At 34.8% G+C, this 26700-nt stretch overlaps 3 protein-coding genes across 3 annotated transcripts in view; all 3 read right to left on the reverse strand.

The window, feature by feature from the left end:
- LOC134856857 (calcium/calmodulin-dependent protein kinase type 1-like) overlaps nt 1–11437 on the reverse strand; it is a 35122-nt gene extending 23685 nt beyond the window's left edge. Inside the window, exon 1 of the mRNA XM_063873148.1 lies at nt 11139–11437. The gene's annotated coding sequence lies outside the window, so the exon portion shown is untranslated. The remainder of the gene's footprint in view (nt 1–11138) is intronic.
- Nucleotides 1–26700, reverse strand: part of LOC134846666 (uncharacterized) — a 214954-nt gene that overhangs the window by 126339 nt on the left and 61915 nt on the right. The gene's annotated exons all lie outside the window — the stretch shown is intronic.
- On the reverse strand, nt 20824–26194 carry LOC134846658 (nitric oxide synthase-like protein). Its single transcript, XM_063864046.1, is given in 5 exon segments — nt 20824–21707; nt 22175–22381; nt 22635–24527; nt 24530–25156; nt 25706–26194. Coding segments are annotated over 5 exon segments (2997 nt in total). The 5' UTR covers nt 25841–26194; the 3' UTR covers nt 20824–21572.

Genomic DNA, 26700 nt, shown 5'->3' on the forward strand with positions numbered 1-26700 from the left:
AAACGCTTGTTTAGTACAAAATTTGTTTTGCAAAAAAAAATAAACTTGGGCAATTTTGAAATTACTTTTAAAAACTTCCTGCTGTCGCCACCGAAAAAAATATTAGTCATAAAATGTCCATATATGGAGTTTGTATGATAAACATTTTATGAGAAATTTTTTTTTATGTATGACGATACACCGACTTATATGCCAGAACAAGAAAACAAGCAAAGTTTATGAAATTTGTATGAGTAGTATTTTCTCCTAGACTTAGTTTATGGAATTCTATGGTTAGCATTTTCGGTCTCTGAGGGTCAACCCGGGCGGGCAAACACAATTCAATCGGCTCATTGATACAATTAACAAAGTATACAGACAAAAGCAAACAATACTTCTCGTATCAGGGCAAAGCCCTGAATGTTCCGACTGCCTTTTAAGGTCTATGGAGCAGTAATAACGAGAACAATTTAAATATTTTAAAGTAAAATTAAATAAGATTAATTAATTAATTATAATAAAATTTTAAAAAATTATTTTTAATTTGAGATTTTTAATTCAATTATGGCAAATACGCTTCCTTCAACCAATTTGAAACGATTTCTAGGACGGATCAAATCTCCGCTTACACGTTGATAGCGCGAAATATATCGCGCGTTAATTGCCCGTAGTTGGCCAAAACGGCAATCCTTGAAACCCTATAACTTTCCGAAGAAAAATCACAGGTAAGTTAACTTTTCAAGTTCCGTCAAAAATGGCTAGTTAGAAGTCAAACACTTGTCTGAAGAAAAAACCTACCCCGAGGACAAATATTCCGTTACTTTCATTACGAAAGTAGGAACAACAAGCACTGGGCTCCGTTCTAAATCTGCATGAGAGTACAAATAGTGAACATAGTGTCAATTACATAAGAATCAGGAGAAAAAAAGAGATAGAGACGAATGTTCTATTGCGATCAGTCGAAGTATATTGTGTCTGCATGTGAAAAATTCTTTGTTAATTTTCCATTCGAAAACTTTTTCGATATGGCACTCGAAAAATGCATGAGCAACATAAACCTCAAAACAATGCTCAACACTATGCAAACGTCGACAAATTAGCTGTTAGTTTAATTCGTTGTAAAGTCAAAGGCAAGTGATTATTATAAAAAGATGGCTCGGATGCATGTCTTGCTGTCATCTTGGCTAATTGTCAGATGAAAGGTTACAAAGCAACTTTGACGGATTTCAATGCAGCAATTGAAGTTTTCAATGCAACGAAAGAGTAAAAAGACATATGTCCAGATTGTTAAAAAAAGTAACGTTTTACGACAAAAATAGTTGAAAATGAAAACTGCTACAACTGGTTGCTTCCGTGGAAATATGCCAAACATCCAGATGATGAGTGCAGAAACATTCAGGCATATCTGAATTTGTACCTCATTCATCCAATTGAAACATACTGAGCAATCTATACATGATAGAAACTCTTCTCTTCTTGAGGGATGTGAATGATATCGTGGAAGCAAAAAAAAACGACTAGGCCAGTACTCAGTAAAAAGAGAAAATAATCGATTATTTTATAATTACAATCGTACTTTTAGCAAAATTATAATTAATTATAAGCGCCAATTTAAGATACTTAAGCAATTTGAAATCCATTATAATGATAACATTTTAGTGACATTTTAATAAGTTATAATCAACTATAATTGATTATAGTTTTTACGAAAATCTCTTATAATCTATTATAATAGATTATAATCTCTTTTTCTATCAAAATATTATCTCACAAAAAAAATCAATTATAATGGATTCTAATTTAGCTATTCTGCATGAAATCAAAGTAAAAATCAAATTTAATCTAAGTTTAAGCTATAAGCAGAGGCGGATCTAGGACTTTCTCGGGGAAGAGGGGCGGATTTTCCAAAAAAATTTCGAAACTTTTGTCGACATTTTTTTTGGTTGACCAAATTGATTTTATGAGCACTCCTAACTCACTATAAAGACCCCATTTTGATCAAATTTTCTGCGCCGCAGGCAAAATTATGAAAGAACAGGTCAAAGAAGGCGTTTTTAGACAATTTTTGATAAATTTTGATCTAAAATTTTTTTGGCGCGCTCTCCCCCCTCAAAATTAGTATATATATATATATTGGCGCTAAAGGCGCCTTTAGAAAGTTCTTAGGCTCCGTCACCAAAAATGGATATCTCAAGATAGTTCAAAGAGGAAACCCCAGCTCCCACCCCTAAAACCGCCCCTGGCTGTAAGAACAAAATTATAGTTTCTTTTAGTTCGATAACCAAAAGAAAACAAAACACAACAAAAACATAACGAAATGAAGCGATGACACCGTTTTTGAATAAAAATGAATTATAATCCATTATAATGGATTATAATTCAATAAAATTTGAGAATAATGATTATAATGATTTTTATTGTTTGGAAAAATAGTGACATTATAATCCATTTTTAATTGATTATAATCAATTTTTTTTTGAAATTTATGGAGACTGCCAACAAAAAAACATCATAATCTATGATTTTCTCTTTTTACTGAGTGCGGGAGCTATCAATTTACATCTTAAATTTTCACAAAGCTATCCTGACAAAAATAGATAGCGTGACGAACAGACGGTGTGCCCTTATCCGACTTTTCTCTTTGAGAAGTCCACGCCGGACCTAATAAATTTAACGGATGTACTTTGATCTAAAGAGAAAAAAAAGGTGAAAGTTTGTGCATAACGTCAGACATTTATGTGAACAAATTTTTTCTTCTTACTTTATTGTGAAACTTGACGCATTTTGCCATGTTAAGAGGGAACAAACTATATAAACTGTAAGAACGAATTGTATGTGAACAAAAAAAATCATAACATTTTTAGCAAGCGTGATCAAATCGGAATATAGACTTTTTTCGAGTTATTAACTTAGTCGGGAGGAAGGTGACGATTACATCTGGGACGCCAAAAGGTCCTGGGTTCAAAACAATTTTTTTTATTTCAAACGGGAAATAGTCTAATAGTCCGTTTCAAAAAAATATGTCCTCCTATTGTTTTTTGCTTCTCTTTTTGTCGGCTTATTTGCGTTAATGTAGAATTTTTTCCTTTTAATTTTCTGTTTCTGACTTATATATACTTCTTTTTAGTCTTAAATTATTTGGAACTTTCTGTTTGCTTTTTTTAGGCTCAAATTTTTGAGCAATTAAAGTTTTTGAGAGTCTATGTATTTTAGGGTGAGAAGACTTTTTAACATTTTATACGTCATGTTGATTTTTGCTCGGCTTGTAGGGTTTCTGATAAGGTTTTATCAGCTTTTTTACTGCTGGGTATTTTATCTTCCGATGCTAATTTCGCATTCTTTTCTTTTGGCACGTTTTTGTTTTAAAACTAACCTTACTCTTTCTGTTAGATCTAGTTTTTTGAAATCCTCTTTTTTTTCTAAATTTGTTTTCTTGTTGTGTATCTCAAGTGGTGCGAAACTCAGCTTGGCCTCTGTGTTAAATTATGTTAGGGCTACTGGAAAAGAACACAACCAACAATTTATTTTAAAAAAGATTTCGCTGCTGCAAACCTTATATTATGAAATCATGAACAATCAATTTGATTCGATTAACGGTTATTTCCAGCATGCATGATCATTATTTTCATGGTTTAGAAATGAGCTTGAAAAGGTTAAGAATGAAGACTTTATAGGTTTTTTGCGGCCCAATTAATCTGCTTTTGGAGGTTTTTTTTTTGAAAAATTTAAATAATCAGACAAAATGAAAATACAATGCATTTGTAAAAATATGCAGGTGAGAGGGTAAAAAATTGCAGATTTTTTAACTCGGGATATCAATTGCGGCTTTTTTTCCAGCCTTTTCCTCCATATTCAAAACGTTACCTACTAATTTTTATGCTGGCCATTTTTTATTTTATGTTTTTCTTTTCCGCGACACCGGAGTTTCAGTTTTGAAAAACAGTTTCAAAAATTTCATTATCCGATGAATTGATGGTTGGTGATCAACTAAACCTTTGTGAACATATTTGTTCATCATAGTTTGAACATTCGGCCCTGAAAACTCGAAGCAAGACAATAGTCGTTCACTTTCACTGCAGAAAACTCAAACTTTTGCTTTAAATTGAAGATAAAAAAAAAGAGCATTTTCAAATAAACGGAAAAACTAAAAGATTACAAAATCTGCAAATGCTTTGAAAAGTTAGCAATACCGTGAAAAAACTGTTATGATTTATTGAAAATTAAAGTTGCGAAATTTGCCATTACTATCGAAATTGTACCACGGTTAACAAACTCATTAGACGGGTTCGGAAGTTAGATGGGTTCGGAAACTATGCCTGCTGAACTGGTTGCCTGTCTTGAGCTGAGCGCTATGCGCAGCCTAGTTAATCCACTTTCATTTACAGCTCATTCAGTTCTATACAAAAATCGATTGCTCGGACGTTCAGATTTCAGAACAAAAAAATAGTAAGGGCATGCCAGTTTTTCTTGAGGAACGGCAGGCCAAGGGTGACAGGGAATTGATATCGAATAAGAATATCAGTGAAGACAAAATGTTCACATATAACAGCCAGGCAATTGTTTTAGTATTAACAGCCAGTCACTCCGACGAAAGGGTGTTAGTCCACATGTCATAATGGATGAAAAGTATATTGAAGACTTGATAGAACAAAGCAATACTTTCAAAAAATGTTTCAACAATACAAACAACTATTCAATGCCCAGTCTAATAGTTTGCTGACGGTGTGAATTATGAATCAGGCTACTCCGCGAGTTGCAAATTTGGATCATGACGACATATCGAAGTTTCGTGAAATCAAGATTAACGGCATATTAGTGATTATCTGGTTTCAATGGCTAAAGAGAATCGCTCAAACCCGAATTTTATTGGATCCGTATTCAAGGACTTCCAAAAAACTCAAAATTACAGAGATCAAATAATTAAATGCAGCAAGCCTGCATTTTTCATCAATTTCTCCACTGTAAGCAAAAAAGAACACAAACAACTTTTAAATGTAAGTAATCAATCATTGCGCAGCCATCATGACCCGCAACAAGTTTTGCTAGTCCACTTATAAATCTTCCAATGATTACAAATTTCGCAAAATATGTCTCACTGATTATAATCCGAGTGAAATGTATATAATTTCAGATTGTCAAAAAACAGTAGCGCTCATCGGCAGGGCAAAAAGGAGGGGCTCGGCGAAATTTGTGCTGGAGAAGATTATTTTTGAAACATCGAAAAAAAATGAATAAGGTTTAGCAATTCTGTTGAATTAACATTTGATAGTTTTATGGTTTACAATCTAAGCGTAACATATAGGGCGCCTGCTTTGAAGTTTGATAAAATTTTGAAATATTTGACAATATGCTCAACATTATTTTTTTTAAAAGTCTTAATCGATCGGAGATTTTGATCCTGACTTGTTTTCTATGAAGCTATCCCAACAAGATTACACGACCTTATCCTTTTGTTTTTTGGTTTGTTTTCCTTAGTGAAATAACAAGAGAAATTTCGCAAAGTGCGACATTTTTGATCAATATATTTTGATCAGCCATGCAAAACTGGTCGCAATAGATTTCGAAGTTTATGCGTTTTTGACGAAAACCTACAAAATCCTCAGCGGATAAAATCAAAGACAAATTGAGAATTTTTTTTCACGATGATTGGTAAATCAGTGGCGTGCAACTTAATTGAAATTGAGTAAAAACCAAAATTGAAAAAAAAAATTAACAGTTTTTTAGAAAAATGCGACTGATCATGATTTTTCATCAATTTTCAATAATTGGAAAAACAAGCGACAGTGTGATCATGACAGTGTGAGAATCAAAAGATAAAATTGCGTATGCCAGTCAACCAATTTTACTTAATTTCACATTTTAATGATAGCATTGTCAAAGTATTTTTCCGTCGGTATTTAAGTTTGCAGAAGTAATTAATTCCCCTCATAAATCTTTTGTAATTCCGGTGCTCATCCAATCGCTGGAATAACAAAACTTCAGAATGTCAGAAAAGAAAGCGTATGGCTTTGCCTTTGTTTTCCTGGCACAAAAAGCTTTCTAAACTGTCAAAGATTCAGTTTCATGCAAAGGCAAAAAACATGAATACAAGGGATTAAGGAATAAATCTTTATTTTGATGAGAAAAATATTTCAAACGATTGCAATTTTTTGAGAAGATTTATTTATGCCAAAACTGAAAGGTTCATTTTTGAAAATGGTGTTTTCCAAAAATCAGGTTTACGAATAAATTTTTTTCTAAAATATACGATTTACATCAAAAAGCATAATAGTCATTGAACTGCATCATTTGTTGCTGAGGATAATATATAAAATTTTTGTGACCAAAAACAGAAAGTCGGAAAATATTCAACCGATCTTAAAACTGTGGATGAGTGGGGTGCATCTAACGAACTAACTATCAGCAAGTCGAAATTAAAACTGATGCCATTTTGAAAAAAAAAGACAATAACAAAAGTTATGTTACCCTTGCTGGTGAAAGTTTTTTAAAAAAAAAACAGCAGCTTCAGTTTTTTTGGAACTTGAATGGACAATGGGTTCAGTTTTTGAGATCATGTCGGCAATGTTTGCAAAAAAAACTGCAAAATTATAAGTCTTGAGCAACTTGCTTCATATGGTTTGAGTGCGTACGATTATTTATCGAGAAATTATTTAATTAAAGTTCTTCTTGCTCAGAAGAAAAGGATTCGTGCAATTTTTTTCATTAGTAAAAATGATCAAAATAAAAACGAACAATTATGATGAACACAAAACTGAGGCAGTGTCTGTTAGACCAAGATTCAACAACTTGTCTTCGCTCAATAGGATTACAAACAGTAAGCATTTTTTAACTACAAAAGTAAAAATTACAAAGTAAAAACTTCAATTATTTTGGTGTAAGAACTAAAATGTACACACCAAAGGTTCATGATGGTTCTATTAGGCTAACGAAGTGCTATAAGCAGCAAAACAATTTAGTCTCAAAAATCTAACAAAATGTCTGATTTTTAATTTTGGAAAATTTCGCAACCTTTATAGTTAAGAAAACATGGGAATTTCCTTCAGCTGTTGCTTACTAGTCTCTTAGAGTTTTTTTTCAAAATCAATCTCATTTGAAGGAAGCCAGCATTAGATGCTGCTACTTGATAGTGACCTTGAAGCACTGAATTTATTACTCATTTGGAATCTACAGCTGCAGTTGAATTCAAGTTTTCATTCTTTTAACTTGACATCGTAACGTGTGTTTTGATTTTTTACACAAAGACCAATTAAAATATTTTGAAAATTTAGATTTCTAGTGGCAATAAATGAGAAATATTTTTTACTCATCATTCATACTTATATAACCGTCTATGCTTATAGAAAAAAAAATTGAATAGAAAACTTTGGTGAAAATTTGAATTATTGAAATAATTTGCATCTTAGCACAAAATTAGTCACAGATCAAAAATTAACAAATAACTTCAACTTTTGAGGATCAATTTAAACTCAAAAAATGATAAGATAAGGCTTGCTAAAGGAAAATGTGAACAAAAACTAATTTTTTGATTTGTTAAGTTTTGATGCGTTAAGTTTTTAATTGTTGCATGAATCACTGAAGTGTATTTTCTAATCTCTGGTCATTTTGCACCTTTAGCTTGAGGCACAAAAACGTGAGAAAACGTTTTTGAATTTAAAATTACAATGCAAGAAACTAAATGGATGGATGTGAAAATTTAAAACTCAAAAGCGTTCAGTCAAGACACAATTACAGTTTTTCCAATAAAAAGTCCTAGGTTCAGTTTTTCCTTTTAGTTTTCATAGTTATTTTTTCTTGACTACTTTATGAACTCTTCAAGAGCACTGCGGAAGGGAACTCTTATGCCGAAAGTAGTAAGTCGCCGTCCATGTTGATTGTGAAAAAATGGAGTTCAATAACATGATAATCGATCAGGTCGCCAGAAATATTAAGTTACTTACACTTGCGGCGCTGCACTTTTGCACAGAAAGACCGGCAACTAGCAGACGGAAGGAGTTTGGGAGTGGGGAATTGACATTAAAGGTATAATTCTAGAAGCAAAAACTTTACTTAGAACTTGAATTGTAGAACAAATTTACATGTTATCCTGAAGCTAATCAAGCATTTAAAAAACTGTGGCTACATTCAAAAAATGGCTAATAAGTTTTTTTAGGTATGTTCACTAGTAACTGCGAATTTTTGTCAAGTTTTTTATTTAAATTATTTGAATGACTGGTGTGCATGACACTTTTGATCAACACTCTATCATTTTGTACGTACAGTTAAGTTTAGAATTTCTAAATTTGAACATACTTTAAAAAGTTAGATTACGTTTGTTGCCTACATGATTTAGTTGCATTCTCTTTTGATTAAGCGGAGCAGAAGAAGTTGGCCATGCGATGTGAAACTTGAGAAGTTTGCAGCGATACAATTTTTTCCAACCCCGGTGTTTTTTATGATTTCATACCGTAGGAAAAACCGGCTCTTTTCCAGTTTCCCCTCCTTTCAATTTCAATTTTGAAAAATTTATTTAACTTTGCCATAATGCAATGAAACTTGGTGAACAACTTGACAACTTTGAACAGATTTGTTCTTCATGCTTTACAGCGTAACATCACGCATATAGCCGTAATAACACGTTAAACAAACGTAAAACTCGGTATTTTGAAAAAGGGGACTAAAAAAGAGCCATAAAAAACTATTTCAAATGGTAAAAACTGGCTTTTCTAGACCCGGAATAAAATGGTACGAGTAAAGCAATTATTGAGATTTCAGGGAAGATGGTTCATATTAATTGGTGTCGGTCCAAGAAAAGATTTGTTAAATTGCTAGTTAAAATTTTTCTATAGTGGTTTTGGAAAAGTTAGTCGGCTCTTTTCCAGTTCCGCCCCCCCTTTTCAAAACACCGAGTTTTTTTGTTTGTTTTACGTGTTTTTACGGCTAAATGCGTGATGTTACGCTGTAAAGTATGAAGAACAAATCTGTTTACAGTTGTCGATTTGTTCACCACGCCAAATTTCATTGCATTATGAGGCTCTTTTCCAGTTTCCCCCCTTTTAAAACACCGAGTTTTATGTTTGTTTTACGTGTTATTATGGCTAAATGCGTGATGTTACGATGTAAAGTATGAAGAACAAATCTGTTCACAGTTGTCGATTTGTTCACCACGCCAAATTTCATTGCATTATGACAACGCTAATTAAGCTTTTCAAAATTGAATTTGAAAGGGGGGAACTGGAAAAGAGCCCATTATGACAACGTTAAATATACTTCTCAAAATTGAATTTGAAAGGGGGAACTGGAAACGAGCCAGTTAGTCATTTTGGAAAGTAAAAACGTGAACATGCATTTCAGTTTGCCCGCCAGTGTAATATAAATTTCATAGTTTCTTAGTGTTGAATTTCGAACGTTTTGAGGAGGGTGTAGAGGAAAACAGCGTTTTCTGTTTTCATTCAATTGTTTTGTATAGCTGTGGCTAAAATGCGCGATAATACGATGTAATGTATCAAGAAAGATTGGCTCTTTTTCCTTTCCCCCCACCTCCCACGACCATCAATTTTATGGTGTAACGAGTGGTTTTACAAGGTTAAATATGAAGACCAAATGTGTTTGGCACATCCTAATCAGTCCGCATGTCAATTTTCATAATGTCCGGACAATGTGAACAGTAACTTTACTTGTAAAAAATTGCAGGTGGGGGAGGAAAGGAAAAAGAGCCGAAAGATTGTGTTTAGAACGCTTTATTTCTTCGGTATGCAGGCGTGAAAGTAGTTGTTATTCCGACTTCCGAAGCAAGTGACAGAATAATTGTGATTGAGTGATTTTATTTATCCAGAAAAGTTTTTTTAACTAGCAGTGTTTGGCAGAGGTTTTGGCTCTTTTTCCAGAGAGTGGTTTTACAAGGTTAATTATGAAGATCAAATATGTTTGTTTGTCATGGCCTAAATAGTCTGCATATCAATTTTCATGACAATTGGACAAAGTGAACAAAAACTTCAAATATAAAAATTTGCAGGCGGGGGGGACTGGAAAATAGCCAAAAATTTTTTCACATGTTCACACGTGTTGATGCAGTTTCTAACTTGGAAAAATTTTGTTAAAAACAAATCAAAGAAGAGAGAAGTGGGAAAAAATGGCTGTGATATTTTTCGTAAAGTTATCGGGTTGAGCTAATTTGGTCAAATTGACGCACAACAAATACTTTGTGCTAACCACGCCTAAACGGGGATTTAATCAGTCTTAGATTTCGTTCCAAATTGAATTGAGCTAACAAAGCGCGTGTGGAGATTATTTTTGCTGTTTTCCCTCCCCAGCTGCAAAATTTTCTACATTACATCGATTGACATGAAAATTGGCAACTAATCAGGACATGGCAAACATATTTGGTCTACATAATTGACATTGTAAAACCACTCGTTACACAATAAAAGTGGGCTCTTTTTCCTTTTCCCCCACCTCACATAAGCGTCAACTTTATGGTGTAACGAGGGGTTTTACAAGGTTAGTCATGAAGACCAAATATGTTTGTCATAGCCTAAATAGTTCGCATGCCAATTTTCGTAACATTCGGATAAGGTGAACAAAGTTTCACTAGTTAAATTTTCCATTGGGGGGGGAAGGAAAAAGAACCTAAAAGTGATGTTCGTATGAGGTGGGGGAGAGTAAAAAGCCATAAATTCTTTAAAGTTCTCAAAAAACAAATTGAAAAATTTCATCAATTTTTTGAAAATAAGGCTCCCCCCTCAACCTTGCATGAAGGCCAAATACGTTTGTCATGGCTTAACTATGCTGCATGCCACTTTTTTTTCATAAGAATCGGTCATGGTTAAAAATATCTTTTTTTAAAATAAAATTGGCAAGTGGGGGAAATGGAAAAAGAACTGTAGCAAACACTGCTCTATAGACTTTAAAATGGAGTCGGAACGGCTCTTTTCCAGCTCCCCCTCTTTCAAAATACCGAGTTTTATGTTTGTTTAACGTCTCATTGCGGCTAAATACGTGATGTTACGCTGTAAAGTGTGAAGAACAAATCTGTTCAGAATTGTCGATTTGTTCACCACGTCAAATTTTATTGCATTATGACAAGGTTAAATAGATTTTTCAAAATTGAATTTGAAAGGGGGGAACTGGAAAAGAGCCAAAAACTCCAAAAACTTATTGTCTGGTCTTATTCGCAAACAAACCTGGCCGTAGTTCAGAGTAGCTCTGTCAATAAGAGGAAATCCGGAAGACAGCAGAACTGGTGGTACAATAAGTAGACGAATGATTGATGGGAAGTGGGTAAAGTATAGCAATCAATTGAGACGTAAGCTTAGCTTTGTTTTGTTGGTATTTGGTTGAGGATGAAATATTAGAGTTGGTCGGCGGATGAATTGTTGCAGATAATTTTCAATTTAGGCACCATACCACGTTAAAACACCAGACGAGCAGTAAAAAGATGGCCTGAAGTCAAATCGATCTCCAATAGGCACGCTCGTGTAATAATTACAGCAAGTAATAGTTGAAAGAAGTCAACTATTTCCCGATTCCACCATTAATTATCGTCAGTTGAACCGAGGTGCTTGTCGCTGCTCTTAATGCCTTAGCTGCTTTACTCGGTGTATCAATCGGTATATTCTCATTTGAAAAGAAATAAAGGAAAATGATACTTTTTTCCACCCCATGAAATTTTCGCTACGTGTTTTCGGGCATAGACAGAATACGCCATATCCTGCTTCATCTGCCATTCAAAAACCCCCACAAAAAATCAAAGCTCCCTGTCGAATTATCATATTCCGCAAATACCCAATTAAGCCCTGTACGACTAAAATTTCGTTTTCTATCCATAGCTCTTTGAAATCTGTACAGTTGATTAACGAATGTCGCCGCTTTGGATAAATGTCGTCGACACAAATTGCTTTAAAAAACTGCCATGTTGTTTTCGTAATTTTTTTGTTCTTTTGAACTTATCGGTAAAAGCTTTCACACCAGAAAAATTGAATGCGTAGAGAAGATGCTTTTAATGTTCATTGATTTTTGCCTTAACATGATTCAAAAAATATTTACTGTCAAAATTGTTTCAAAAAATATTTTTCTGCTTAAAATATTCCCAGAAGCAACTTTTTGACGGTATCCGGTTATACCTCTCTCGTAAAAATTCTCAGTGTTGTTTTATATTCACGTATAGATTGAAGTGGCCGCAAAAAAAGAATGAAACGTTATGTCAACCCACTGACTTCAAAATTGTGTTTAAATTGTTTTGGGATCTTTTCCATTTTCCCCAATTTTCAAATTTTGTGTTTTTATACTTATTTTACGTGTTATTGTCCCATTTTTTGGAGAGAGTGATGGAATGATTGGGCGCGGATGATTTTTTTCCTCTAGGGCAACTTCGACTTTTTAACTAGCAGTTTTTGAATGAAATTTTTATGCCATATGAATTCAATGCTGTCTTAGCTCAAATTTGAAAAGTCAATACCAGTAATCTTTTTTTGAAAATTTATCGAGGTTTGATAAATGCTTATTGGGCTGATTGGCAAAAAGAATGCGCAATATGTTTCGTGCTATTGACGCGTAAGCGGCTATTTAATCCATTTAAAAACCGTTCCAAACTCAATTGAGGCAAGATTTTGGTGTTACTAACTTGTTACTAGAAGTTAAAATTATCACATTGTGTTTGGCTTAGCGGTGGGCCTTTTTCTTATAAAAGTCCGGAAAAATTCACTTTTGAGAACTTCATAAATTTTTCATATTTAAAACTGTGGAAGGTAACATTCAAAATTTCGCTGGATACAAGCAGCCTTAATTCGGTTATTATGATGTCGCGGTGTAAATTTGAAGAGCAAAAATGCAAATTCAACTTTCATGGCATTGTGAAAACAATGAAGTAATTAGTTTTTCAAAAACGAAAATGAAAACCCGGGAAGTGGAAAAGAGCCCCTTTTCGTTTCGAAGAATTCGACGTTTTAAATAGCTATTTTTAAACAGAATTTTGTTTTATGTTCTGAAATCCAGTAATGTATTGAGCTCAATTTTAAGGGAGACTTTCTTCTTGTGATCATTTTTGAAAAACTATAGGGATTTGAAAATTATCATTTTGGCCAATTTGAGATAATTGCCGTGCAATATGTTTTGTGCTATTGACGCGTAGGCGGAGATTTAATCCGTGTTAGAAATCATTCCAAACTGAATTGAGAAAGGCTAATTGGTCCATTTAATACTTTGTTATATGCGAAAAATATCACTTTGTACCTTGCCTATTATGAAGTTCTACCTTGCCTAATGTAGTTAAGTTTTGATGAAGTTCGTGTAGTGAAAAGTGTGAAAAGCAAAGTGTAAATTATGTTTTTTTTTCATTCAGAAGTGACAAGCTTCTGAATGAAAATACAATACCAAACAATACGATACAATACAATACAAAATAATACAGTACGATGCAATACAAAACAAATCAACACAAAACAAAACAAAACAGTACAATACAGAACCATAATACAAAACAATACAAAACAATACAAAACAGTACAAAACAATACAAAACAATACAATACAAAACAATACAATACAATACAATACAATACAAAACAATACAATACAATACAATACAATACAATACAATACAATACACTACAATACAATAAAATACAATACAATACAATACAATACAATACAATACAATACAGTACAATACAATACAATACAATACAATACAATACAATACAATACAATACAATACAATACAATACAATACAATACAATACAATACAATACACTACAATACAATAAAATACAATACAATACAATACAATACAATACAATACAATACAGTACAATACAATACAATACAATACAATACAATACAATACAATACAATACAATACAATACAATACAATACAATACAATACAACACAATACAATACAATACAATACAAAAAAATACAATACAATACATTACAATACAATACAATACATATTATATTCTTCATGAAAAATGAGACCCTGAACTCCATTCTAATTTCTTCATATTATATAAAACCTTGAAATCCATTTTACATTTGTACACTTTCAAATATGATATCTATCCGAACATCTCCAACTGAATCTTTCCGGTCCGTTTCATTCTCTTGATGCATTCTTCAGCCGCGGTTCTCGTCGGTTTTCCTGGCTGGCAAGACTCTATTACCGACGCCAATCCTCGTTCAACCCCAATACAAGCTTGGACCGAACCACATATAAACACGAAACTGTGCGTGTCGGTTAGAAATGAATAAATTTTCTGTTCAAAAAGGGGTATTTCGTCCTGGACGTATCGTTTCTGGTGTCCAGGTACTCGTGAATAAACCGGAATAACTTCGGATAGAACTTGGTGATGTACTTTGGAGGTTGATTGAACCAATACAATAGAAAACAACCCAATACAAAACAAAACAATACAACAATACAATGAAAACCCGGGAAGTGGAAAAGAGTTCCTTTTCGTTTCGAAGAATTCGACGTTTTAAATAGCTATTTTTAAACAGAATTTTGTTTTATCTTCTGAAATCCAGTAATGTATTGAGCTCAATTTTAAGGGAATCTTTCTTCTCGTGATCATTTTTGAAAAACTATAGGGATTTGAAAATTATCATTTTGGCCAATTTGAGATAATTGCCGTGCAATATGTTTTGTGCTATTGACGCGTAGGCGGAGATTTAATCCGTGTTAGAAATCGTTCCAAACTGAATTGAGAAAGTCTAATTGGTCCATTTAATACTTATGTTATATGCGAACAATATCACTTTGTACCTTGCCTATTATGCGAGGTGATGGTTTCCGCCCAAAAAAAATCAATTTTTCAAACCGTATTTCCGAAAACTTAATTGTTTTTATCTCACAGGGATACGCTTCATAGAACTAAAGGGCACTCAAAACAATCAAAGCGTTGTCCTAAAAAGAGCAATCATGTTTCATTTAATTTTTCTTTCGATTTTTGAAGAAAAAAAATACAAAGTGTGATTTTCAAACATCAATTTAAAATTGGACAGCAAATTAAAATTTTTCAACTGATATTTTTCAAAATGGAATAATATCTTTCGCCGTTCCTCTGAAATTACAATAGTTGGGTTTTTCATGTCTTCTGATGTAATGTTTTTTCACAAATTGTCTTCCTTCTCCACATTACAGAAAATGGAGTTAAGTTTTGATGAAGTTAGTGTAGTTAAAAGTGTGAAAAGCAAAGTAGTGTGAATTATGTTTATTTTTCGTTCAGAAGTGACCAGCTTCTAAAACTATTATGAAAGTCATTTGAAGGTTGGGCTCTGTGTTTGAACACAGTCGGGTTAACTTTAAAATTAACGTACAGTTCGGAGTACCTCATTGGCCAGATAAGCATTTAAATGCATATGAAAAGCTGCACTGCTTTATCATGTGGATGCCTGTAGCATCTCCATTATTGCTGTGATCAAATTAAAAACAATGAGATAATTGTAATTTTTTGTGAAAGTCAAATGTATAGGTTGCGCTCGAGTCAAACCTATGCTTTGAAGTTGCCTTTTCGTCATTAGACCTATGTCACCATTTAGTTAGTTTAAAATTTTCAAACGACCTATTTTATCAATTGACAAGTTGTAGAGGAACTCTAAAAACAACTGAAACACAAATAGACATAAACAGCTAAAAGATAGGAAAAAGACCTGTCACAATTGCCTGAAAACAGATAAGTCAGGCAATTGCTTCTCATTCACTAGCGTGAGAGTGAGTCAGTGACTTCAGACGAAAAATGACTGTCCAAAAAAATAATCAAATACAAATTAACTGAATTCTCCAGAGCGAGAAAAAGTTAGTGAAGCTATCGTGGGTATCGTTAGGGAGTAATAATAAGTAAATCTTTTCTCAGGTAGTCAAAAGTGAAAATGGATAACGGTGGAAGATGCCTTACAGAGACAAATGAATAATTCTATCACAGACCTAATTGTTTTAATGATTTGATTTCTATTTTTGGACTTTCATTAGATTTTATCTGCCAACATCGAGATTGGCCGATATAGGGTCGATCTGGTCAAAAAATGATCAGACCGAAGTCAGACAAACAGCGAACTTTTCCAGGCCAAAAATACGGTGTCCCACTCTTTAACCCTACGATATTTAACCCCCTATGTTTACACCCCCTATATTATAACCCCGTAACATGATAACTCCACAACAATTTAACCCCCTTTCCAAGAAAACCAATGGCGCATTACTGTTCAGTATTACTGCTACTGCTTTTATGATGGCTCTTTTACTTCAGATGGTTTTTGGCTTTTTTGAAGAAAAAAAATAAGACCCTGAAATCCATATTATATTCTTCATGAAAAATGAGACCCTGAACTCCATTCTAATTTCTTCATATTATATAAAACCTTGAAATCCATTTTACATTTGTACACTTTCAAATATGATATCTATCCGAACATCTCCAACTGAATCTTTCCGGTCCGTTTCATTCTCTTGATGCATTCTTCAGCCGCGGTTCTCGTCGGTTTTCCTGGCTGGCAAGACTCTATTACCGACGCCAATCCTCGTTCAACCCCAATACAAGCTTGGACCGAACCACATATAAACACGAAACTGTGCGTGTCGGTTAGAAATGAATAAATTTTCTGTTCAAAAAGGGGTATTTCGTCCTGGACGTATCGTTTCTGGTGTCCAGGTACTCGTGAATAAACCGGAATAACTTCGGATAGAACTTGGTGATGTACTTTGGAGGTTGATTGAACCAATACAATAGAAAACAACCCAATACAAAACAAAACAATACAACAATACAATGAAAACCCGGGAAGTGGAAAAGAGTTCCTTTTCGTTTCGAAGAATTCGACGTTTTAAATAGCTATTTTTAAACAGAATTTTGTTTTATCTTCTGAAATCCAGTAATGTATTGAGCTCAATTTTAAGGGAATCTTTCTTCTCGTGATCATTTTTGAAAAACCATAGGGATTTGAAAATTATCATTTTGGCCAATTTGAGATAATTGCCGTGCAATATGTTTTGTGCTATTGACGCGTAGGCGGAGATTTAATCCGTGTTAGAAATCGTTCCAAACTGAATTGAGAAAGTCTAATTGGTCCATTTAATACTTATGTTATATGCGAACAATATCACTTTGTACCTTGCCTATTATGCGAGGTGATGGTTTCCGCCCAAAAAAAATCAATTTTTCAAACCGTATTTCCGAAAACTTAATTGTTTTTATCTCACACGGCTACGCTTCATAGAACTAAAGGGCACTCAAAACAATCAAAGCGTTGTCCTAATAAGAGCAATCATGTTTCATTTAATTTTTCTTTCGATTTTTGAAGAAAAAGTGAAAAATTAAAGCTTGTGGTTCTTTTTTTTTGTTCAGTCAAATTTCAAACGGTTAGCTAAAAGAGTTTGATAAAAACTCTAAAGAAAATATTTGAAAATTCGTCATTTGGCAAGTTTGGTATAATAAACGCGGGATTTTTGTTTTTGCAACACGCGTAGCAGGCCAACATTTTCCAACACGCGTAAGGGTCGGATTAATGCGTTACCAAATGAAGTGAGGCAAGTCATTATTAGGAAGTCTTTTTTTTAAATAAAAGACGCTAAATACAACTCTTTGTAATCGAAGTTAGCGTGTGTTGGATAAATTGAAGAAAGAACTTGAAAAAAATTACTTTGTGTCTCTTTTGATTATTTCCTCAGTTTTTCTATCAAAAAACTTTTTGATTGGCTTTAAAATGCAGTAAAAAGTTTAGAGCTGAGCTCTCATATACGAGAAGTCTTAATTGTTTTTTATTTTCTAGAAAAATCTGTAAAAACAATCAACTTTGGCTTTTTTATCATCTTTAGTTTTCACGTTTTTCAATTTTTCCTGTTTAAAACTAGAACCTCTGCAGGCATTAATTTTGATTCGAGTAGTTAATCACATGCTCAATCATTGTTTAAACTAAATTTGTTTCTTTGATTGTTTTTGATAAATGGTAAAATTAAGGATTTTGAGAAAAATGTAAAGAAGCATGAAATAAAATTATTTTATTAAATTGTCGGTTATGATATTTATAGTATAACTCGGTTAAAAAGGCCTCTTCCATTCGCCATTTTACGTGAAGCATTTTTCGACTCCTCAAGTTTTTTTTAATCGAATTTCCTGAAGAATTAGATTTTCCTTAAGATAATTTTTCTCATTTTTGAAGAACATACAATGAAATTTGTCTCCAATTCCGAAATCAAACAAGACATCTCGAATCAGGGCGAAGACCTGAATGTTCCGACTGCCTTTTAAGGTTTATGGAGCAGTAATAACATTAAAAAAATAAATGTATTAAAATATAAGAAAAATTTCTTTTCTAAAGTTTGAGATTTTTTTTGTGACAATTATCCCCCCCCCCCCCCCGCACGCCACATAAATACAAAAGGATAGATTTAACAAATCAATTATGACATAAAGACTTTTTTCAACCGGCTCTTTTCCAGTTTCCCTCCCCCCTTTCAAATTCAATTCAAATTCAATTTTGAAAAGCTTATTTAACGTTGTCATGATGCAATGAAATTTGAGGTGGTGAACAAATCGATAACTGTGAACAGATTTGTTCTTCATATTTTACATCGTAACATCACGCATTTGGCCATAATAACACGTAAAACAAACATAAAACTCGGTATTTTAAAAGGGGGGAAACTGGAAAAGAGCCTTTCAAACAATTTGGAACGATTCTAAGACGGATTAAATATATCGCGCGTTAATTGTCCCAAACTGGCCAAAATGGCAATTTTCAAATCCCTATAGTTTTTCAAAAATGATCACAGGTAAAATAGTTTTTCAACTTTAAGCTCTAGACAACAATACCCTTTGAATGATATGAAAAAAATGGCAGGTTAAAAAGTCGAAATTTGTCTGAAGAAAAAAACTCACCAGAGCACAAATATTCCGTTACTTTCGTATCGAAACTCGGAACAAAAAATTTAATAACTTTTCTTGGTTAATCTACCATTATATTTTGAGCAAATTTATATACCCCGCTCGAGGATATCCTCCAATTTAATAAAGAAATATATTCACATCCTCTTATTATAATTGATTTTAATTCACGGAATATTGGTGCAGGATTTTTTAATATAGCCATTTTGGCCTCTTTTCAAAAAACGCCCAATCAGAGAACATGAAAAAAAACTAACAATTTATTTTTTTTATGCGCCAGGCAAATAGTACCAACGATGACGCTAAAACTTGTGATATGGTTCTGAGGCTATTATTAAGACGACAAGGGAAGAGACACACACGAGCTTCTCAGAATGCTGTTTTTGGCCCCCTGCTAAAAAACTAAATGCATTTTTTGCTATTTGTCTGGTGTGGGAAATGTTACCTCACCCTTAAGCAACGAGTGCGTATCCTGGTGGGCTTTCCAACATCCGACCTTTAGACTGATAGGCGGATACGTAGCCATTTCGCCACCGCTACCCTTCTTGAACACCGCTGCTAATGTTCGACCGATGTTCGACCGACAAGCCGACAGCTTCGATTTTACACTCGTCAGTAAGCATACAAACATGGAGATACTCAAATCCGTTGGCTGAAAAAAATACAAAGTGTGATTTTCAAACAGTAATTTAAAATTGGACACCAAATTAAAATTTTTCAACTGATATTTTTCAAAATGGAATAATATCTTTCGCCGTTCCTCTGAAATTACAATAGTTGGGTTTTTCATGTCTTCTGATGTAATGTTTTTTCACAAATTGTCTTCCTTCTCCACATTACAGAAAATGGAGTTAAGTTTTGATGAAGTTAGTGTAGTTAAAAGTGTGAAAAGCAAAGTAGTGTGAATTATGTTTATTTTTCGTTCAGAAGTGACCAGCTTCTAAAACTATTATGAAAGTCATTTGAAGGTTGGGCTCTGTGTTTGAACACAGTCGGGTTAACTTTAAAATTAACGTACAGTTCGGAGTACCTCATTGGCCAGATAAGCATTTAAATGCATATGAAAAGCTGCACTGCTTTATCATGTGGATGCCTGTAGCATCTCCATTATTGCTGTGATCAAATTAAAAACAATGAGATAATTGTAATTTTTTGTGAAAGTCAAATGTATAGGTTGCGCTCGAGTCAAACCTATGCTTTGAAGTTGCCTTTTCGTCATTAGACCTATGTCACCATTTAGTTAGTTTAAAATTTTCAAACGACCTATTTTATCAATTGACAAGTTGTAGAGGAACTCTAAAACAACTGAAACACAAATAGACATAAACAGCTAAAAGATAGGAAAAAGACCTGTCACAATTGCCTGAAAACAGATAAGTCAGGCAATTGCTTCTCATTCACTAGCGTGAGAGTGAGTCAGTGACTTCAGACGAAAAATGACTGTCCAAAAAAATAATCAAATACAAATTAACTGAATTCTCCAGAGCGAGAAAAAGTTAGTGAAGCTATCGTGGGTATCGTTAGGGAGTAATAATAAGTAAATCTTTTCTCAGGTAGTCAAAAGTGAAAATGGATAACGGTGGAAGATGCCTTACAGAGACAAATGAATAATTCTATCACAGACCTAATTGTTTTAATGATTTGATTTCTATTTATGGACTTTCATTAGATTTTATCTGCCAACATCGAGATTGGCCGATATAGGGTCGATCTGGTCAAAAATGATCAGACCGAAGTCAGACAAACAGCGAACTTTTCCAGGCCAAAATACGGTGTCCCACTCTTTAACCCTACGATATTTAACCCCCTATGTTTACACCCCCTATATTATAACCCCGTAACATGATAACTCCACAACAATTTAACCCCCTTTCCAAGAAAACCAATGGCGCATTACTGTTCAGTATTACTGCTACTGCTTTTATGATGGCTCTTTTACTTCAGATGGTTTTTGGCTTTTTTGAAGAAAAAAAATAAGACCCTGAAATCCATATTATATTCTTCATGAAAAATGAGACCCTGAACTCCATTCTAATTTCTTCATATTATATAAAACCTTGAAATCCATTTTACATTTGTACACTTTCAAATATGATATCTATCCGAACATCTCCAACTGAATCTTTCCGGTCCGTTTCATTCTCTTGATGCATTCTTCAGCCGCGGTTCTCGTCGGTTTTCCTGGCTGGCAAGACTCTATTACCGACGCCAATCCTCGTTCAACCCCAATACAAGCTTGGACCGAACCACATATAAACACGAAACTGTGCGTGTCGGTTAGAAATGAATAAATTTTCTGTTCAAAAAGGGGTATTTCGTCCTGGACGTATCGTTTCTGGTGTCCAGGTACTCGTGAATAAACCGGAATAACTTCGGATAGAACTTGGTGATGTACTTTGGAGGTTGATTGAGTCAATTTCTTCAACTCGTCAGCATATGGGAGATCATTTGGAGTTCTGCAGCCAATGAACAGAATCCGGTCTTTCTCGGGTATCCGAGTCGTTCTGCTAAGAGACAAAAATCTCGTGCCAGAATGCGCGGAACGGAGCAATTCCTGAGCCGAAGGCGAACATCAGAAGTCGAGAATCCATTGTTTCCATGACGTTGGAAAAATCACCTTATGAGGATCCTGCAACTGTCCTGGAAGACGCAAGGAGGGATTTGCAATCACAAAAATTCGCACCTTACTTGTTTTTTCGTCTGTGTTTGAGGCAAACAATTGTTCAATTTTAGACTCTACTTTGGGGCGGAAGTATGGAACCAGTCCGGAGTATTCCTTTTCTTAGTTGGTTTGTAACCAACTGTACTGACTATGCCATGAAATTTGTTCGCACTCATCCGAGGTTGGTGGGATTCAATAGAGGGTAGAATCTGAAATTAATTCTCAATTTGTTTCTGGAAGGAGATAGTTGATGGTTAAAAACTAAAATTAGCATCCATGTCAAACTTTTTTGGCATTGAAACTTCTCTATAGGCATGGTACTATACATAAACGCATGGGCGGATCTAGGAGCTTCTCGAAGGAGGTGTGAGGGTATCAATAAAACAATAGAAAATTTCATGCATCTTTTTAGAGGCCCACCGGGATGATTTTAGAAGCTTTAGTCTAATATTAATGGCGCCCTAACTTGCAAAAAAAAATAAACTGCAGTCGAGTTGATGAGAAATACGCCTAAAATTTGGCTTAATGACTTTGAATGTTTTAACCAAAAAATGAGCTTTTTGTCGACGCGCCCTCTCCCTTAAAATCTTTGCATATTCGATTTGCACCCGCTACTAGAAAATTTTCTGGTCAATCGCTCAAAATGAATCTCGTGAAAAAATAACAAAGAACAGACCTTTTTGTTGGTTTTGTATGGTTTCAATGACGATACACTTTTGTCTTTGACGACTGTTTGGTGAAGGAAATTGGAGCACATGCCATATCGTCTGGTTCCATTGGGTGTTTCATATGTTACCACACTGACTGTGATCTGCAATTTGTTCACGTTGGTTCTTGGTGAAGATGAAATTGAGTAGGGGCGGGGCTGAAGAGGGGGTAGAATCTAAAAATTAATAATTATCAGGCTTCTGACTAATATAGTGCGCAAGGAACTAGTTTCACTCCCTCGTCGATCCAATCAGAAGTCGGGGATCATAGGAGGGGAAGGGGGAGCTTGCGGCTTAATCTGTGTTCGTTTTTTTCGGCCTTGGAAATTTTTTCAACTTTTGACTAAGAATAGTCAAAAGTTAAAATATGATTAATTTGAAAATAACCTTGGAAAAATATAATAGATTGAAAGCATGTAAATTTGCAACCTGAATCAGCTCATGTAGCTTGATCTCGACAGATTTGAACTCCTCCAAAACTTCATTTACAGTCGACCGATTGACTGACCACTCGGAATAAACCTCATTATTTTCAATCAGCTGCATTATTTTCTTCCTTTCGCCTTCATCTGATACGTATCTTACCAAACTTGCCAGAACATTCGGAAGTGAAGGCGTGACCAAGTCGACGTATTTTGAAATGAGTTCACGCAAAGACTGAAAGGTGCCATTAGAAATAACACTCAGAGAACAAGGTCGATCTAAGTCAAGGTCGTCCAATTTCATTCCGCATCTTTTTATTACCTTTTCAACATCTGAGTTTGGGTTTTCTGGGAAAATATAGACGTGATCTCCAGCCAAATAAGGCATGTCTTTTATTTCTAACTCTATTTGACGTACCGAGTGCTGGTTTTTGGAAGAACTCGAACGCCCTTTATTCCCATTTTCGGTTTTCTTCACTAGCTCGTTGTTCATGAGAACCGTCGCTTCCAGTGGGTTGGTTTTTGTGTATGGTCCCACGTCTTCTCTACTAACACACAAGTCATCGTAAAAGCGAAGTTCAATCATACCTTCAGCTCCTTCTGCATCAGGTAATTCAGCATTCTCCGAACTTGATTCCAAGTCGTTCGATATATTTTCTTCATCATTGAGGGTATCGGTTTTGTGGGGCGATGCTTGTTTGACTGGTAACGCTTGTTTGAGTGCCAAGATAGCTCCCGTTTCCCACTTGCAGAAAGTTTTGTACTGGTCGCTCAGCGCGTCACAAGTTGCAACAGTGTGCAACCTAGTGGCTCCAAGACTTTCCAGAGTTTTGTCGAGACAAACACCGAACTCGCAGAAGTCTTCATATGCTTTAGAACCTATCGCGCAAACAGCATATACAAAGTGACTACATGAATTCCTTAGCTCGCGGTTCGCTTGACCAATATCTTTATCCTCTGGCTCAATTAAATTTTGGTTAATTTCTTCCATCCATTGTTCGGTTTGAAGCCCATTAGCTGGCGCATTCCCTCGGCCGAATGTAGAAGTTATTATAAACAACAGTTTTGGGGTTTTGTCTGTGTTGCTGAACGAGAATTTGTCCAACTCATACAACTCTGCTCTGTAGCCCTCCTTAAAAAGTCGACTAACCGTCTGTTTGGCATACGACTCCGCTGTTCCCGTTGTGGACGCATACAAAACGGCAACACAATTTCGTTTCTTCACTCGGGATAATAACATTCCAAAAAGCGGGTTCAGTACATTACCAACTAGTTCCCAGTTGTTTTTCATCCTTAGTTTCACTTTAAATGTTTGCTTTTTTCGAAGTCTCTCGAAATACGGGATCCATGGTTCGGTCTGATCAAGTATGCTCGGTTTCACCAAGTAGTTCATCATCTCTTGATGGAAAGCGGGACTCATCCCGCTACTAATTGGAGGCACAATCCACACCCAGTCCGCCGGAGTGTTTCCGCGAGCCGCAGTGTCTTCTTTTAAGAACTTCTGAAATCCGGCTGCCGCAGTATGGTGATCCACAATCGATATTTGAACTTTCTGGAAAGAATGTAAAACAGCGGCATTGACCTCAACATAAATGCGGTCAATGTTGAGTTGACTACTAGCGGCTAAAGTTACATCAAAATCCATAATATGCGCTAGCTTAGGGATAACATTATAACGCTGAACGTCACATAAGTTGCGACCGATTTCAGTTTCCATGGACCACCCGCTAAAAGGAACACATTTGAACACCACGCCACCAATTTCTATAGCTTTATCGGCTACAAACGGCTGGGCGAACCATCGCAAACCCAGTTGACGTATCGCGCGGTCGTATTTTGGGTCGGGGTGACAAAGTTTGACAATCGGCCGACAGTCTTCAGGCAACTCGTACCAACTGGGTCATCTTCCGGATTGCAATGAACAATTACAGGCAACACATCCCACTCGGTTCGTTCACTTTCGGGTTTGCTCCAACCAATTTTCATCGCCAATCGAGTTAGCTCTCGATTTGCTGGGTCGCCTAGAAGCGTGCCGTCGGTTTGCTCATAACAAGCGAATCTCAAATATTGACTGGACCACAACCTCGCGTTTTGAGGCAAAAACAAAACAGTTGCTTTCAACTTTCCCTCGTTAAAAGAGCTTCGTAAGTGTTGACAAATGACTTCGAACATGGCGTCATTTGTCTTCACTTCTCTTTTGTCTATTATTTCAAGTGTCTGCCAATAGAGGCGGTTAATACACCTGGCTGCATTGCGCCATGCAAGCTGCGCTCCGTATCTCAGTTCGTCTGTAGTGTACGTAGCCAACTGTTTTGTCTTGATTTCCTCTTCAATCTCTTTCAGTCGAATTTGGTACTCGTTGTCACTAGTTTTCTTGTCCTTGTGATAAATTGTCAAATATTGTTTTGCTTCTTGTAGAAATTGCTTTTTATTGTAATTCGGCAAGGGCCAGTTTTCATCGGAAGCGTCTTTCTTTGGGTAGGGTGAGTAGTTCATGAGTGAGCTGGTACATACTTGGTGCCGACAGTCCTAATGAAAGGTGCAATACTAAAAATCGGGCCCTTGGAAAATGCAAATATGAAATACAGCTCCTGACTTTCAGCGATAAATATATTCGCAAAAGGTGTATTTTTTCAATAATTTTTAGTTTGAAACTTAAGAGTTAGTAAAATTTTTGCGATATACTGTTATTGGAAGAAAATTTTGCATAAAATTAGGAACCACAAATAAACGTCGAATGGGGGAAAAGTAAAAGAAATCCCATCATTCGTGATACCAAGTTTTCAAAAAAGTTCTTGAAAGTTTTACTTTTTAGGTCGAATATTCGATTAACTTGGCTCTGCGATTGAATTTCAAATTTATTTTCAGCGCTAGCCGACATTTTACTGAAGATTATTCAGTCAAGAAAACAATCTACAAGCTAAACTCGCAAAAAGATTTAGCAAAAAAATATTGATTAAAAAGCAAAAACATTTCTGAAAAAAGTAAAAATCAATTTCTGCAACTTCAACGGTAGTCAGACTTTCTGCACTAGCCGTGTATTCTTCAGAGCCAAATAATGATGATCTGTACTTTTACCTGATAATGCTCTGATTTTGGTCCAGTCACGGGAATACTTTCCTCTGTCTGGTAGTTCCTCAGTACCGTTTTTGCACTCACAGTCGCAGTCAGAACTGGACACTCAGTTTTGTCGAACCCTGGGAGGAGCTGCATGGTCTATTGTTGACCATTCTTTTTATCTATCTTTGCTCTATATTTAAAATTATTTAAATACATTAATGAGGAGAAGTTCTGTCTTAATTATTTGATCTAAATGAATTTGAAAAAATTAAATTTCAAATCAAAAAGTAAGTCAGACGTTTTACCTGCTCCTCTCAATTGAAACTTCAATCAAAATTTATTATCTGAAATCAAGTTGAGCTTCTTTTCAGAATCGATAACAAGACAAATCCGATATAGTATAGGTTAATCGGAGCTCAGGAGATTGAGCACAACTTTATTATATAGCTGAAATCAATTTGAGTTTGTTTTCAGAGCCGAGATCAAGGGAAGCCCGATGAAGGTTAATTTGAGCTCGGGAGCTCAGAACTAATTAGAGTTGTAACTTGTTGAACTAAATGTTCCATGACACTGAGTTTAAAGTGATTTGTAATTCAGAGTCAACTTTTCCGACGTTAAACTGTACTAATTTTAGTTCGGCTTCATTAACTAGCAATTTTAATATAACCATTTCAAAAATTTTATGAAGGAAAAGGTATGAAGAAACCAGGAATTTTAATTTATTATGTAAAATTAAGGAAAAGCAAAATCTACACCAGCTGTTTTGCGCTAGCGATTTTTGATTTTGCTATTACTCACTCGATTTCTTAAATAAATTGCAACGAAGCGAAGTAGTTTTTCAATGTGCCGGAAACAGACAAGTTATTAGGAGCAACAAAACATTTGATTTTTGTAAAATCAATTATAAATATGACCAGTTCTTGGCAATATTTTTTCAATTAAACAGCTTAAATAACCTATAACCTCTCATCAGTTTAATAAACAATACTGATCTCGGGGGTCTAAAACTAACA

The sequence above is a fragment of the Symsagittifera roscoffensis genome, chromosome 1 (assembly GCF_963678635.1).
Source record: "Symsagittifera roscoffensis chromosome 1, txSymRosc1.1, whole genome shotgun sequence".
In the NCBI taxonomy this organism is placed as follows: domain Eukaryota; kingdom Metazoa; phylum Xenacoelomorpha; order Acoela; family Convolutidae; genus Symsagittifera; species Symsagittifera roscoffensis.